At 50.0% G+C, this 17,577-nt stretch overlaps 1 protein-coding gene across 3 annotated transcripts in view; it reads right to left on the bottom strand.

Moving 5' to 3' along the window:
* SLC34A1 (solute carrier family 34 member 1) overlaps positions 1-17,577 on the bottom strand; it is a 148,516-nt gene that overhangs the window by 16,765 nt on the left and 114,174 nt on the right. For all 3 annotated transcript variants that reach the window (XM_085618342.1, XM_085618344.1, XM_085618343.1), the window contains 2 exons: positions 7,078-7,245; positions 547-663 (listed from right to left, as the gene is read on the bottom strand). In XM_085618342.1, coding sequence (XP_085474468.1) covers positions 547-663; positions 7,078-7,245 — 285 coding nt within the window. The remainder of the gene's footprint in view (positions 1-546; positions 664-7,077; positions 7,246-17,577) is intronic.

Genomic DNA, 17,577 nt, shown 5'->3' on the forward strand with positions numbered 1-17,577 from the left:
CCTTTGGATTTGGGACATGTCATTTGGGAAAATAGTGGGCATGTGAGTTTATCATAATCACTAACTGCTATTGTTAGAGTTTTCTCCATGTATTATGTTTAGATTTATGAAACAATTTAGTATCCAAATCTTAACTTCCTCCATGTATTCTGCATATATATGTGAACCAGCCACACACATCAAGAATAGACACTTGGCCCTGGGCTTGGTCCCACAAGAAGAACAAGTGATTTCATTAAGAACCAAGGCTCCTTTGTTTGTGCGGGATTAATTAATCCAGATTTGGCAACAGACCTGACCTAGAGCTTGATGAACATAGAACATCCCGCCTACATTACAGACAGACAATAACCTTATAGTTGCACTTTCGCAACACATCCTGCCAGTGCTAAACTCTAACACAATAGAAGAGCCTAATAAACGGCACAGTGAAGTGTGCTGCGTGTGGCAACAATCCATAATAAAAAACAATACCCAAAATGATCTTCCATAAGGAGGCAACGGCGTGTCGTCTTTACACCCTGCAGTGGTTGGACTGCCCCTTACCGATCAGAGGTGTGATGGCTGAGGTGAAGACCGAGCTGCTCTGCACCACGAAGGTCATCCCAGCACCAACGAACATGGCAAAGTATCCAGTCACCCAACTGAAGGGGTACGGCAGATCTAAACCCCAAAAAATAAAGCAAGATCAGAGCTACATTCAGTCGTAGAGTAGTACTGCGGAGCAACACATGCTTATGGGAGCCTGCTGCCCCAATCCCCTGCTACCCCAAAAGAAAGCCCCACCCAAGGCTAACACCATCAACTCATGGACCTTCCCCCCCTTTGTTTAATAATGTACCTTCTCCATCATGTATGCTTTGTGTGGATATTGATTCACATCTCCTATTGATTGTGATCTGTGTTTTGCAGTTAATTGAAAAGGATCTCCTGGCTTTGTGCCACGGCCATTTTCCGGTGGCACAGTACTCACTAACTCTTGCTTGACGCCATTTCACAGCCATTGCATGTGCTAAGGCAGGGCTCTCCCAAGTCGGTCCTGGAGGGCCGGATCCATGCCAGATTTTTAAGATATCTACATTTCTCTAAATGGGAATATACTAAAAAATCTGGCAAGACCGACTTTGGAGAACCTTGCACTAAGGGATCACAATCACTTCCTGGTTCTAGATCTCAGTAGTAGTAGCGCAGCAGTTTAAGCAGTAGCTGGTGTAATCTGGTAGCTTGTAGTGATCCCTGACAGAATGGTAATTGAACATGAAAAGTCTATGAGCATGCCTGGTAGAATATACATACTGATTTAGTAGAGTATTTAATATTTATGTATGTAAATACAATAATAAATATTTGATGATGTGGAAAAAAGGAGTATGCATGCTTAGTGACAATCCATTCTGTAATTGGGATCCAGCTCTCCTGAACATTGTAGAACATCCCAACCAAGAGTTGGGTAGCAGGCAAGAATTGTGTATTGCTGGGCTGCTACCGAATGGTAGATACCACTTGATGGCATAACCTTCTGCCGGGGTCTGATGCAAGATGATTTTAGGCCGTAAGAGCGAAGCAATGACCATCACTTGTTAGCAGAAACCAAAGACTTACCCGCTTAGCTCGAGGATGAGGTATGGTCCACTGATAAGTGCATTTGATTAGAGTGCAAAGTTTTTATTACACGACTAAAGACTTGCATAGATCCCGTTTATTGGTCCACATGTAGCTTGCCGCATTTTCTGCTTAGTTTCTGCCCAGATGTAGTTTTCACTGCAAACTGGCAATACTTCTTTGTGACTGCTCGTTGCAGTACATGCCATTGTCTCATAGGTTAACTTTAAAACCATTTTCCTGGTGACGTTGTCAGCGCTGAATGGATGTTGACTATATTTTATTCTCCCAACATGTTTAAAGGGGTCACAAAACACATGATTTTAGCTTGAAAACTCACAGGTGGAAAACTTTGCCGCTAGTGCATAATTCTCAGGTATCATGGGAAATGCCTAGTGCAAGTAGCCCCATCACCACACTCACTCTCTGAGCTCTTACCACAGTTTCCCAACAACCTATGCATATCTTGGGCCGTATTACTCATAGTGTTCTGAAGGCACAACGAGTGTGTGCAGCCACTTTGTGTGCCCTAGGGGCACTACAGTATTACAGAAGAGGCCGCAGATGCTTGCGCAGTCCCTTCCGTAGTACAGATTGTGCTGGCAAACATGTAGCGCCAGAGCTGTCTTCAGAGGGCAATCCCTCATTTGCATGGGGGTATGGCCTATTATGGATCTGGGCACAGAGGCTAACATGGCCCTTAGGAAGCGCACTGAGAGTGCGTCACAAAAAGGTGATGCACCATAAGTGTGCCCCCTGAGGGCAACCCTCTGCAGGGTGAGAGACCCATGGACTCCAAGCAGGTTCAGTCACTCACTGCACCCTCCTTTAGGGGGTTCTCTGTCCCCTCTTTAAAGTGCAGGTGGCTGCGAGCCACACTGTGAAACACGGAATGGCTGCTTTCATCAGCAGCTCTGTATTTCTCTGAATGTGCTGCCCCCAGGGAAGCCGCAAGTTTGTGGCAGTCCTCGGGGCAGAGCATTGAATGTAATAAGATGCACTGTTCCTTTTTACACCTGGCGCTACTGCTTAATGGTGTACCGTGGCACAAACAGGGACAGTGCACCCCTTACATATTACAGGCCTTCGTCTTCATCTAGTTGTATTGTTGACTGTTTCATTGCAGTCTCTCCCACAGGATCCAGGTATAGTCTGTGCATTAATAATTATGTGCCAATGTGTTTATCGCTACCATTAACCCTTTTACTACCCCTGTGCTGTACAAATAGGTCACAAAATGACCAGGAAGACAGAAGCTCTGGCTGTGAAAGAGTTAAACCCCCTTCATTCATTATTAGTGGCCATATGCTGTGTGACAGGCTGTACCATGTGTTACAGGTCAACCCAGGTTCCTACCTCTACTGAAAGTCTCAGCAACAAGAGTCCCCAAGTGAGCAGTCGTGTTTCCATCATCCTGATGTTTGCCTACCTCTGCCCTCTTATTATGGCACTGGAAGAAGAGAAGGGTAGACACTTCTGTCATTTCTTGCTAGAAGTCCCGCTCCTGCTCTCTATGTAAGGAGCTTTGTTATTGGGTATTGACAATCATCCCAAGCTGCGACAACGGCGGTGCTGGAGCGCTTCCGGTCGTATTATACGGGCCTCTATGAGAGCCAGCGGGGGTCGGAGGGCCGTCCACCGGCCGACTTACTGGAGACTACTCACCTCCCGAGGCTGGAGGCCGAGACTGCGAAAGAACTGGGTGGACCTGTCACGCTCTCGGAAATCAGGGTGGCTATCAAGCACATGGCTAGAAACAAAACGCCAGGGGTAGATGGCCTGCCGATCGAATTTTATGCGCAGTATGTAGATGTACTGGCGCCCAGGCTCCTGCTGGTCTATGCGGAGGCCTTGACGCTAGGGAGATTGCCCCAGTCGATGAGGGAGGCGCTGGTGGTACCGCTGCTGAAGCCGGGCAGGGACGCTTCTGATGTGACTTCGTATAGGCCATTGTCCATGCTGACGGTCGACTATAAAATATTGAGTCGCATCCTGGCTACTGAATTGCTCCCACACATGACCCGGCTGGTTCATGAAGACCAAGCTGGATTTATCCCCACTAGGAGCACGGCCATGAATATTCGGCGCCTGTTATCTGTGGATATAGAAAAGGCCTTCGACTGCTTAGAGTGGGGCTACCTTGATGCGGTACTGGAGCGAATGGGTCTGGGGGATGGTTTCGGGCGGTGGACGAGGGTCCTGTATTCCTCTGCTTCGGCCCGAGTACGCCTGGGATCGGTGGTTTCCTCAGAATATCCGGTGCGCAGGGGCACGAGACAGGGCTGTTCGTTGTCTCCCCTGTTGTTTGCCCTGGCAATGGAGCCGTTGGCGACGTGGGCGAGGACGGGGTCAAGGTACGGTGGGGTCCGGTGTGGGGAAACGACGCACTATATTTCGTTGTACGCTGACGATCTTTTGCTGTATCTCGAGAACTCAGAGGAAGCCCTGGGGGGGGCTATGGAGTTGCTGTCGGGCTTTGGGGGGCTGTCGGGCCTCAAGGTCAATTGGGCTAAAACTTGTGTCTTCCCGCTGCGGGCGGATGGGCCGTACCCCCCACTCACTGTGGAGGTGGTGTGGGAGGCCACGTGCTTTACCTACTTGGGGGTTCGGATCTACCGCGACATCGGGGACTTGATGGATGGTAACATAGGGCGTAGTGTGCGGGCTCTGAGGGGATGCATGACCTTTTGGGCCTCCCTACTGCTGTCGGTGCTGGGCCGAGTGGCGCTGTTAAAGATGGTGGCCCTGCCACGGCTGCTTTACTATTTCCGCACCCTGCCGGTCTGGGTTCCCCGGCGGGTTTTTGCAGAGCTGAGGACACTGGTGGTAGGCTTCCTGTGGGGGGGGGACGGAGCAGGGTGGCCCTGGCTACTTTGGTGCGACCCAAATTCGAGGGAGGATTGGCGGTCCCTGATTTTGAATTGTACTACCTGGCGGCACAGCTACAGGTTTTAACGCAAAATGTTGCTAAAGTATTTAGAGGCCCGGAGCATGAGAGGGAGTCCGGTATCCAGAGACACGTTTTATCCTACATAGTCTTGCAACAGAAGCTGGACTTGAGAGACCTCTCTATAGAGGAGAGAAACCTCAGGCAGTGCTGGCACAGGAGCATGAAGAGAGCGAAGGCGGCACGCCCGTATGCGCCGGAGATCCCGCTGGGGATGCTGACAGCATTGCCACATGGCGGTGACTGGTCACCATTGGCGGAGAGGGAGGAGCTGGGGCTGCAGATGGTGGGAGACCTGTATGTGGAGGGGGCGCTGGCGCCCTTTGGGGTGCTGCAGGAACAGTTCGGCCTCCCGGAAGGGAGTTACCTGCTGCACGCGGCGGTGTGCGCGGCGGTACAAAGACACTGGAGGGAGGGACTAGTGGAGCCTGCCGTGGTTCAGACATGCCAGTATGTGGTGATGGCGGCGGGGAGAGTTAAGGCGGTCACCTGCATCCACTCCCGACTGCTGCGGGAGGGTTTGGAGCCGCTTGCGGCACTAAAGGAGAAGTGGGAGGGAAGTATAGGCAAACCCATCCCGGACACCGTGTGGAGTCATATTATGCGGAGGACATGGAAGGGGAGTAGGAATGCCCACTTCCAGCAGGTACACTTCTTCGTGCTGCATAGGGCTTATCTGACCCGGGAAGGATTAAACGGTATTTTCAGGTGCAGGATGCGGCGTGCCCGAGATGTCAGGAGCTTGGAGCGGAGCTCGACCACCTCTTATGGGAGTGTCCCCGGCTGGGGACGTATTGGGCTGAGGTGGTGGAGCTCTTGAACGCGGTCACGGACCGTGAAGTGGAGTTCGACATGGCGGCCTGTTTATTGCTCTGGTTCCCTCACACAGTGAAGACGAAAGTGACCAGTAAATTCATTGACTTGGGCCTTATGCTGGCCCAGAGAGAAATCACCTGGCATTGGAAATCCCGGGAGGGTCCGTCGTATGGGAGATGGATGGCTGAGTTGTTGAAGTGGGCCAGCTGCGAGAGTGTGCTTAGGAGGCGGCAGGCGGCCAGGGCGGGGGATGAGAAGGGATTGGACTGGGTGAGGGCATGGGAGCTGATAGTGCAGGCTCTGAAGGACTACCGGCTGGAGAGCACAGAGCAGGAAGACCGGGAGGGCGGGGCTCCATGAGGCCTTGAAGCTACAGGCATACAACAGATAGCAGTAGAAACAGTATGCTAGACCCCTCGATCGGGGCCCACGCCAGCAGTAATGGGGGGGTGGGTAGAGTGGGGGGGAGTTATTGGGGTGTTATAGTAGTATAAGGACGGCTGACTGGGGATTGAGGCGGTTGGGTAAAACGCAGATATTAACCTGGGAGGTTGACCAGCTCCTCTGTGACGGGATAGCGAGGATACTCAGAGAATTGTAACGATGAGCCGCCCGGCCTCCGGGATGTGGGCTGAATGGCTGTGTACAGCACTACGGAGAGGGGGGGGCTCTGAGATACCTTGTGAGCTCGGGTCGCTATTATGGAGTTCTCATTCTTAATTCTGCAATAAAAACATGTTTTAAAAAAAAAATAATAATAAAAAAAAATCATCCCAAGCAGCGACATGAACACAGTATTTCACATACCAACCAGGAGCTCCATTTCATGAGGATCCTGGCTGATGCCTTGTAATGTCAATCTCAATCTTGTGATTTAATACAGAGGGCCCTATAATGATGTCGGTCGGAAAGCCTCGACCGACATCTAAGGTTTACAGTCCGACCGCCTTATTACAATGAAGGCAGGCAAAGTGTAAACCGGCTGGTCATTCCGGCTCAAGGAGCCCGACGGCTAGTCAGACCGCAACCGGCATCTGGATTATGATATCAATTTCCAACAGGCTTTTCATGTAGGGCTTTCCAACTTTGGGGGCCCCTAGCTTGGTCCCATGTCTCCACAGGCCTCCAGTTGGTGGCCTGGGGGGCACCTATGGAGCCCCCTGCTTAATCCCTACACCATGGGGCAAGCACAGCGAGGTTCCAGCCACGCAATTCAGGGATTAAAAGAAAATCCAATTTCTCTATGGGAGCTTGTGCTGCTGCCAGTTTCTGACCGCAGGACAAGCTCCCATAGAGAAATGGGAGCTTGCGACCGCACCATGTGCGGTGCATCGTAATTGCAGTGTCGGGGCCACCAAATGGAGGTCGGTTTGTCCCGAGACCACGGCAATCTCGGTCAGAGGCAACTCTGACCGACATCGTAATGAGCCACTTACTCTTTTCTGCTTTTTGTGTTCGCAGTTAACTATCATACTATGTACAGCAGTAAGGTGCTTTCCTTCTTGTTCTGATTTAAGGTGAACCTTGCTTATGCCTGTTTGCTTATTTACTTCTACCTTGCCAGTGGCAGAACTTTTCTTTCCTAAAATGGCTTCCTATATGGCGGGTGCCATCTTTTGCCAATAAGAGCAACTAAATCCCTTATACCAGCTACCTCCACAGTGCTCTCACTGGTGTTATACTTCCCCTCCGTGGCACCCACCACCACTGACCTGTGTTAATGACTTTCTTGATGGCTTTGGCCACCTGGCCCTTGAGGGTGGAGTTGAGTATCTTGACGAGCATCACCAGGCAGGTGCAGAGGACGACGAGGGAGCCGGCCAGTAGGATGAGGCCCACCGCCAGGTCCGGAAGGTGAGAGTTCACAAACAAGTGGTTACCTGCAGAAAGAAACAAGCACTGGCAAGTCAATAGTCAAAGTCAAAAGAAACGTTATTCGGCTATGCCTAACCATAAAGTGCATTACTTAAATGTAAAAATATATATTTTTCACTATGTAAAATCTCACATTCATAAAATGCAAACATTGGTCAGATGAATAGTTCTGGCTTGCATTTTGAGCCCCGACTACAAGCCTGCGGCACTGATTACAAACAACATAAAAAGATTGCTTTCTTTAAAAAATATATCTACGAGATAAATCATTTATTGTGTGACGATTCAGTGTACTTTTGATACACAAAACAATCCTGCAGGTATTGGATTGCATGCACCCCAGAGGAGACACAATGATATATAAAATAGATGATATCTTGAAGCGAGAAGGTAATACCTCTCTAGGTGGAGTCGAACCTAAGTCTGTAGTATTTTAAAGAATTAGTAACAATAGTTCACAAACAGATGCACTGTCAAAGCAGGCCAAAAAAGAATGATTAAGTGTCTGCAGCTTTTCACAGCTTCTCAGAGAAACACGTGGATGTCCAGTCCTGTTAAGCTGGCCGCTCCAGCCAGTCATGCAGCGTCACACTGCTAAGGCAGCACCAACTCTTCTTTCATGAAGATGAGGAGGAGTGAGAATGATCTTCTAGGTTCTTGCAGGCAATTTCCTAGTTTCAGAGGCATGTGCCCAACAGTGGCATAGCAAGGGGGGGCGGTTTGCCGTAAGCGGCACGAGTTTTGGGGGCAGCCCCCCCCGCTCCTACCTGTGGCCGATGCCACAGGAATCGCCAGCACCCCATCTACCCCCCCCCTCCCCCCTAGATTCGCCCGCCGCGGGCAGCATTCGCAGATCCTAGCTACGCCACTGTGACTCAAGTGTAGCAATCAAAGGGGAAAGGGCACCCTGGAAGACAGTAAAGCCTCATTCCCAATTCACACTGAATGCGGACACACAGGGGAATCGGCTTGTCAGGTGAGCTTCCAGCGAGACTGACGCACCCATTGCTGTTGATAGGTCTAGCAGCAGCACTGGCCTCCTTAACAAACAAGCATTGGCATAGCCAATAGATCTCGTATTTGAGACCTTATAACTGTTTAGCCATGCAACAGTTGATGCTGTTGCAGGAAGGGGATTGTGCTGCATAAGGAACGCGTTACTTACCTGTAACTGCGGTTATCCAGTATTGGTATCTTTCATAGGTTCACATGCCTGAATCTTTCCCCGTCGTCGGGGTGGGAGTCACCGGTAAATAACAAAGCAATGTCTCAGTAGACATATATAGTCACAGGCCCCAAAAGGCCTTAGCTTAGTAAGCTATCCACGTCCTTATGTAAAAAAGGACCAATTTTTGGCCAGTAGCCAATCAGCTAGCACCACCCTCTAGAACCTTCCTGGAAGGAGCTCTAGTCTCTCAGATTTTCGTAAGCACAGTGCTAAGTAGTTGTATCACTGAGAGATCCAAGAGAGCCCTTCCAGGGGAGGCGGGTGGGTTGCATGTGAATCTATGAAAGATACCAATACTGGATAACCGCAGTTACAGGTAAGTAACGCGTTCCTTATCTAGTATTAGGGTATCTTTCATAGATTCACATGCCTGAAACAGAGTAGTAAGCAATGATAAGCACATTTCGACAGGTATATCACATATCCAGTCACTAGATAATAACATATCCATGTGAAAACAAGAAGCACTAGAAAACAAAGACTCAGCCAATGTATACATTATAGTGCGAAATGTGCGTAAAAAAGGCAAGGATGGTGGGATGAAAGAAAGGGCTCACCTCTACTGAAATAGATGACGGAGTACCGCTTGACCCAGTGTCGCATCTTTCATGATCTCCGTGTCAAGGCAGTAATGCTTGGTGAATGTATGCGGCGTCTTCCATGTGGCCGCTCTACAAATGTCTACAATGGGCACCTTTGCAAACAGTGCCATGGAAGTAGACATGGCCCTTGTGGAATGGGCACGAACTGTTGATCGCAGCGGACGTCCCGCCTGTTGATGACAGCTCCCCCACTCGCCTCGCCGAGGTAAGGGCCAACAGGAGCGCAACCTTCCAGGAGACATACTTAAGGTCTGCTCTATGTATAGGCTCAAACGGGTGTTTCATTAGTTGAGCTAACACTGTGTTGAGATGCCAAGCTGGTGGAACAGGCTTCACTGGAGTAAATGTTTGAAACAGCCCTTTAAGGAATTGCTTAATGAGTCTATGAGACCATAATGATGGACCCGTAGAGGATCTCCTGAAGCGTGATATTGCTGCTAGGTGGACCTTAATGGAGGCATGAGCAAGACCAGATTTTGCCAGATGCAGGAGGTACAGCAGGATTTGCTCCGGGGTGGAAGAAAGAGGGTGTAACCTGTTTGTTTTACACCAGATACAAAATCTCCTCCATTTGAGCGAGTACGTTTTGTTGGTACTATCTGCTCGAGCTCGAGCTAGAATTTGTCTGCAGTCCGGAGGAATGTCTAAGCCCTGAAACTCTCTGAACTCAGGAGCCATGCTGATAACCTGAGAGATGCCGGATCCGGATGTTGAACCTGCTGATTGTGGAGCATTAGAAGAGATGGAAATGTCCTCAATCTGATTGGAGGTTCCAGGGAAAGGAGGTGAAGTTCCGTGAACCAGTGTTGGCGTGGCCATGCTGGAGCTATCAATTTGAGAGTGTAGGGCTCCGCTTTCATCTTCCTTAGTACCCTGGGAATCAGGGGAAACGGCGGAAAGGCGTACGCAAAGACGTTGCACCATGCCATCGAAAAGGCATTCCCCAGGGACCGTGGTTGGGGATGCCAGCTTGCAAAGTGTTGGCATTTGGCGTTTTGCTGGGTGGCGAAGAGGTCCAGAAGAGGGGTGCCCCATTGAGCAAATATGTTGCTGAGGACTAGTTGATCCAGCTCCCACTCGTGGCAGGCTACCTGTCTCCTGCTAAGATAATCTGCCAACACGTTGTGTGCACCTAGAATGTAATCTGCTCGGAGAGAGATGTTGTGACGGAGCAGCCAATTCCAAATTTTTTGCGACTCGCGCGAGAGTGTCAGCGAGCGAGTTCCCCCCTGTTTGTTCAAATAGTGCATTGTCGTGGTGTTGTCTGTTCGGACAAGCACTATGGAGTTTTTGATTCTTGGAAGGAAGGCCACCAGAGCTAGATAGACTGCGCGCAGTTCTAGAAGATTGATATGAAGTATCTTCTCTGAAGGGGACCACTTTCCGCTTATCTGCAGTTCTTGAAGGAAAGCCCCCCAGCCCTCTAAGGAGGTGTCTGTGGTGATTATGTGAGGAGCAGCAGGAAGCAAGAAAGGCAAGCCTTGAGAAAGGCTCTGGGGGCAAACCCCCCATCGTAGGGCCTGTTTGATCCCAGGAGTCACGTGGATGATGTCGTCGAAGGACCCTGTACACTGGACCCACTGATCCGACAGTGCTTCCTGAAGGGGTCGCATCCGAAGACGGCAATGCGGGACTAATAGGATGCAAGAAGACATCATCCCGAGTAGGGATTTGAAGAGACGCACTGACAGCGTCTTTCTGGACATTATCCGGAGCGCTAAAGACCGAAGTTTGTCCTTGCGTTCCTGTGATGGGTATGCTTTTTGCCGTATGGTGTCTAGTGTAGCTCCCAGAAATTGCATGCACTGAGACGGCTGCAGGACAGACTTGTCCTGGTTGAGAGTTAGTCCCAGTGAATCAAAAAGCATCAGACAAGCGTTGGAAGACCTTGTTGCGCCTTCTAGAGATGGAGACTTGATAAGCCAGTGGTCTAGATATGGGAAGACCTGGTGATGGTGATGGCGTAGGAAGGCAGCCACTGGAGCTAGACATTTGGTGAAAATGCGTGGCGCCGATTTGAGCCCAAATGGCAGAACCCGAAACTGATAATGTCTGCCCGCCACTATGAATCGTAGGAATTTTTTGTGGTTGCGGTGTATTGGTACATGAAAGTAGGCGTCTTGTAGGTCTAGCGACACCATGTAGTCGTTCGCATTGAGTAGATGTAATACCTCCTGAATGGTGATCATACGAAACGACTGCTTCTTTAAAAACTTGTTCAGGTTTCTCAAGTCCAATATAGGTCTCCATTTTTTCTCCTTTTTCCGGATGAGGAAGAAGCGGGAGTAAAACCCTTTTCCCCGTTGACTCGGAGGAACCCTCTCTAAAGCTCCCTTTTGGAGCATAATCTTCACTTCTAAAAGTAAAGGACGTAGATTTTTGTGAAGCATTTGGCGGGGAGGGGTTTGATGAGGGATCTGTATGAATTCTAGAGAATGGCCGAATTGTACTAATTGTAGGACACAGCGGTCCGTAGTTATTGCTTGCAAATTTGGGAGAAAGTGGGAAATTTTTCCGCCAATCTTGGAGGGTGGAGAGAAGTTTGAAGCCGGCTGTAGTTGGCAGTCATTGCCGCCGAACGTCGCCTTTTTGTCTTCCTCCTTTGCCACGAAAGGAAGATTTTGGGTATGAGGATTGCTGTCGCTGTTGGTATTGCGGACGGTATTGTTGGGAGGAAGAGAAGGAAGAACGTTGTTGAAATTCTCCCCTAGTGGAAGTGTGACCTCTTCCTCTTGAACCACGAAAGGAAGGGTTCCGAAATTGTAAAGTACCCAAAGCTCTGGCGGTATCAGTATCTTTTTTAATACCCTGCAATGCCTCATCAATATGAGCGCCGAAGAGAAGTTGGACATCATATGGCATGTCCAGCACCTTAGTTTGGACCTCCGGCCTGAAGGAGGTTGCCTTGAGCCAACCCTGGCGTCGAAGGACTGCTGCGCCAGCTAGTTGTCTACATCCGGTCGAAGCAATATCCTTTGCGCAGTCTATAAGCTCAGAGGCAGATCTTTCCCCCTCTAGCAGGATCTTCCTTGCCTCTTCTTTTGACTCATCTGGCAGGTCTGCCAAGTATGGCGCAATGTCCGCCCACATCTGACGATTGTAACGACCCAACAGTGCAAGGGCGTTGGAGGCACGCACTGTTAAGGCCGACATTGAGGAAAAACGTTTGCCTATGTTTTCCAGTCGTCTACCCTCCTTATCTGGTGGAGCTGTCAACAGAGCAGCTGGGTTGTTTGACTTCCTCTGCGTAGCCTGAGTAATGACAGAGTCCGGCTTTGGATGGCCTGTGAGACAAGCCGGAGCGGTGTCTGGAGCTTTATATTTTTTATCCAGCCGTGGTAGTACAGGAGGGACTGATGAGGGGTTCTGCATAATCTTTATGCCTTGTTCCCAAATGTAATCTATTATTGGACTCGCCCGGACAGACTTCTTAAAAGGCTCCTTAAAATCATAAAGGAAACAGTCTTGTTGGTGCAAGGGCATTGGAATCTGGAAGCCCTGGGCCGCTCTTTCTATGATGTTATGAAAACCGCCAATGTCTTCTGGCGGCGAGTCAGCCGCGGTAGGAGCAGGGGAAACCGGACAGGGAAGGATGTAGTCATCCCATTCATCCTGGTGAGACTGAGTGTCATGAAGCTCTCCTTCTTCGGGCTCCCCCTCATCTTCGTCGTCCGTGGTGGGACGAAGTGGCGATGGGACAGGCTCTGACTGCAAAACCAAAGGAGGTGGTCGTGGCCGTGGTGTTGGAGGCCCAGCTGGCATCGGGGAAGGTGCCGGCGTCGGAAACCGCTGTTTATAATCCGAAATCAAGAATTGGAGATCTGTGACCAGAGACGCAGGCAGACAAACCATGGAAGGTGGGGGCTGCACGTATTCCTGAGGTGAAACCTCCTGATATTCCTGGTTAATGTCCTCATAGTCAGAGACATCTTGATATTTTACGTGTAGTTGCGATGGACTTGTCGCCGCAGGAAAGAGACTGGCGTCATCCGAGTCTTCCTCGTCAAAAAGGTGAGTCGGAGGCAAGGTTGGAACCTTACTGGGTGAAGTGAGGGCCGGAGTCAGTGCACGTTTGGTTATTTTTAGGTGCACATAAGTACTTTGTATATCAGAGTCCATATTCGTCGACGGGCCCGTCGACGGTAGAGTCGTAGATGGTGAAACAGGCATCATTTGCATTTGAGACGTCGTCGACGAGGTCGTCGTCAGCGGTGTCGTCGTCAGCGGCAAAGGTAATGATGATGATGGCTTCCTCGACGGCGATGGCGTCGACGATGGCGTAGACGATGGCGTCGACGACGATGGTCTCGTCGACGGTGCTTTCGTCGTCGACGGTGCTCTTGTCGTCGACGATGGCTTCGTCGACGGTGTCCTCGTCGACGAGGATGTCGACGAGGAAGCTTTCGTCGATGGTGACGTCGTTGACGCTCCCGTCGGCAGTTTAATCGTGACGATGGTTTTTCAATGGTTAACGTCGACGAGATAGTTTTACCTGCCGTCGACGATAGAGTGGTCGTCGTCGAAGACATAGAGTGGGATGTAACCATAGACAGCGTCGCCGTCGACGAGGTAACATAGATTGCTGTCAAGGGAGATCTTCTCGTCGTCGAAGCCACCGTCGACGAGGTCGTCGTCGTCGACTGGGTGGAGACTGATTTCTTAAAGGTATGTGGTACAGCCTTAGGAGAAACAATCCCTGATGGAGGCAAGGCCAGGACCTCTGAAGACTTTTTGTGCGTCTTCTTTTGAGGTGGCTGCGACGAAGGGCCCGGAGATGACACCCTTGGTCTTTTATGTGAGGTGTGAGAAGACATAGAAGAACCCTCACTTTCCTCAGAGGACACAACAGATTCCTTGTCCTTCAGCCTTTGCAGCCAGATTAAAAGCCGCCCTTCTCGGTCTTTCAGGGTCTTAGATAAAAAGGTACGACATACCTTACAGTCTTTCGAATTGTGGCTAGGATAAAGGCAATAAAGACAGTCCTTATGCTGGTCGTCCACGTGAAGCCTCTTCTTCCCACATGAAGCACAGGATCTGAACAGTCCCTTCTTTGGGGTATCAGCCATGATGAAATCAAGGAAGTTTGTAGCAAGAAACACTGGAAATCCAGAAGAAATGAGCAGAGCTCAGTGGAGACTCCCTTAGCACGACGTGCGGTAGAAAATCTGAGGGACTAGAGCTCCTTCCAGGAAGGTTCTAGAGGGTGGTGCTAGCTGATTGGCTACTGGCCAAAATTTGGTCCTTTTTTACATAAGGACGTGGATAGCTTACTAAGCTAAGGCCTTTTGGGGCCTGTGACTATATATGTCTACTGAGAATTTGCTTTGTTATTTACCGGTGACTCCCACCCCGACGACGGGGAATGATTCAGGCATGTGAATCTATGAAAGATACCCTAATACTGGATAACTAAATACTTATAAGGCCCCAAAGGAGATACCTATTGGCTACGCACAATCACATAATTCCAGTGGCCCTGGGAATAGGAGCTTTCAACCCCCTAGCATCCTTGCAGCTTGCAGTTCAGTGTGGTATACACAGAGAATTTTCGCTGGCATCTCAGTATCACTTCATCCTGGCATGGCATGAGGCCACAGTAAGAAGGATTTGCTGGGTCTTAAACGGGGTTTCAGCATAAGCTGACAGCTGTAGGAACAGGCACCAAACCAGTTCATCCTCTGTCCAAATTGTGCAAATGTGAGAGTATGCGTCTGAAAGGTTTCCAATGTGCGAGAGTGTGGGAGCAAATGTGCGAGCGTGTTGGGGTGGTGGGAGGAATAACTGTGCAGGTGTATATCAGTGATATATGTGAACATGGGCTAGATATGGAATGAGTAGGTCTGTGCCTGTTTGAGGATATGTGAAAAAAGAGGGTGCAGATCTCCTTGTATGAGGGTGTGTAAGAGGGAGAGAGTAAATGGAAAGGTGTGCATGGGTGTTTATGTGTGAAGGTTGAGGGGAAGTGTGCTTGGCCTGTGGTCATAGTTGAGACGAAGGGTGTGATCAGAGTGTGTGAGTGTGTTGAGGTGGGCAAGTGTGCGTTTGTGTGGGTAGAGAGTGAAGTAAGCAGTTGTGTGTTTGTTAGTGTAGATGGGTGTAAAGATTCCACGCACTTACATAGTGGCAATCCAGAACCCTCACACTACAGTGGGTGAGAGGGGAAAAGGCTTGCAGTTGCGCGCATGGGCCAACAGAGATCAAGTGGCCATATTTGGGGAAATGAGAATCGGTACCAATGTGTGTTTCTTTGCTTCGGAGGGTTGGATATGTGGCGATTTAAATCAGTGGAGGCATGTGTGTGGGTGTGTGCAAAAGAGCGGTGTAGGGGAAAAGGGTTATAGCTTTAGATTTTAGATCATGTAGGCGGATATCTCTGTGCGCGCGCCGGCTGGCGCGTGAGGGGTTGGAGGACTAGCGCGCGCCTCGCCAGCTCCGGAAGGATTCGTCACAAAGGTGACAATTTTGTGTTAAACACATGAGAGGAGATTCTGCTTTATTGTTCCAGATTCCATAAAAGGAGTAAGGTAAAGGTCAACATATGTTACACTCATTATTTTTGGCCCCATCTCCCATGGCAGCGATTTAAGTGAGTTTAACCATGAACGTGATAGTGAAAAATATAGGGACGAGAAAAAAAACAAATCATCTCTGCAGCAAACTAGCCCCTGCAGCACTCCGAGGGGTCCTTCTAAAGTGGTCAGAGTGGGGCCCTCAAACATTCAACTGTACGGGAGCCAAAGATCACAGCAGCGCCTCGGGATTCGAGCAACAGGAAAATAATCCCTGACAAAGTCCAGAGGTCCATCTGTTTTTTAAACAGTGAAAGTGCACCTTCATTGATTGGAGAGTGGCTGTGTGGCAGCTAAGAGAGTACAACAAGCATTGTCACTAGTCTGTTTATGTCGTTCGTTTTCCGAGTGTAACTGAAACAATCCCTCATCGCGATCGCGATCACTGTAAAAGCAAAAGGGATCGTGATCGCGATGACGCACGCAAGGGATGCGCGCGCAACGGCGGGGGAGGGGTATAGTGCTGAAGGCTGGCGCAGGAAAGGCAGATGGCTGGGCGAGAAGAGAGGGGGGAATGCGGGGAGAAGCTGTGCGCGTGCACGCCATTGTGCACTGTAGCTTGGCGCCAGCACAAAAATGTGGGTAGCACTTCCTAAACCCACCTACTAAATGTCTCGCCAGGCTACCGCATGCGCTGGGTCAGGCGAGACCTAAAAATGCCAGGCCTCTGGGATCTGTAATGTCATGGCTGAGATGAGAGCGCACAGAAGATGCACATGCATCACATGGAACCCTGTGAAGCTTACACCATCCTCCAGCCAGATCAGAATTCTATTTTAGGACCGAAGGCTCAGATTATGCCTTATTCTCTCTTCCCTTTATTTAACAAATTTAACAGCAGCCCAAAAACAAAATTTTCATAAAAAACATCAACTCCCATGAGCCATAGGGAGATCCACAACATTGCAGTCCTTCTATGGTGTCCATCGTTATCCATATAGTCCCTTCACACTGTCTTTGCCTCCTCTTTCTTCGCTGCTTCGCAGCCAGTTAAGTGTGTTTTTTCATTCTCTGTATTTAAGAGTGCTTATGTTTCTTAATTGGGGATGATATTTATATTGATGCCAGTTATGATTTTGTCTGGTAAAACCTGATATTGAGCATTCACGCGTTGTTTGGTTTCCTTACAGGTGCCCTGAGCCGCGGCCAAGACCGTTACTGGTGCGTTGTGTTGCATGCCCGCTAGGTGGACTGCTTTGTCTCGCTTCCTCCCGCTGCACGCATCTCTTCAGATCAATGTTGCCAGATTGGGCTATTTCCCGCACAATTGGGCGACTTTTTTCCCAGTTGTGCGGGAAAAACCCATGCCTGGCGGGGGGGCTACTTTTTGGGCTAGAATTGAAAGGGTGTGCGCAATTTCACTGGCCTGGGCAGGTGCCGACCACGAGGAGGCATGCATCATCATGACGGCGTAGGCGTACGTGATGTTGTGCAGTCTAGAACGCTAACTTGTTACTCTACGTAGTGCACAGTGCACTCACTCTTATTTTGCACATGCGTGCTGCACCGCCGCACGTGCCACCCAGAGGGGTCACCTAGCTTTGTTGTTAACTTGTGTGTGTGCAGGCACTGCGGGCCAATGTGGGGGTCCCCCAGGGCCATCAATCCAGTAGCGCGCGAAAACGCTACCAATGACGGCCCTGGGTATAATTTTTTGGCCAGCCCCTGCGGTTCTCTATAATGCTGGGACTGAGTGACATCACGGGATCTTACTTTCGAGTTTCGGCGCCGCGGCGGCGCTTGGCTCAACGGTGGACGGGACGCATGAATGCAGCACAGCAGCAGGCCGCCCGGCGGCGCCCGCAGTTGCTGAGTCCGGACTTCGACACCGGACCTCAGGTGAGTGAGTCATAGGCGCAACTAGAGCCAAATTACGGGGGTGGGGGGTGTAAGAAAATGTTTTGAGGGGGGGATGAGTCTTTAAGCAATAGACAGAGT

Source organism: Triturus cristatus, chromosome 7, assembly GCF_964204655.1.
Source record: "Triturus cristatus chromosome 7, aTriCri1.1, whole genome shotgun sequence".
In the NCBI taxonomy this organism is placed as follows: domain Eukaryota; kingdom Metazoa; phylum Chordata; class Amphibia; order Caudata; family Salamandridae; genus Triturus; species Triturus cristatus.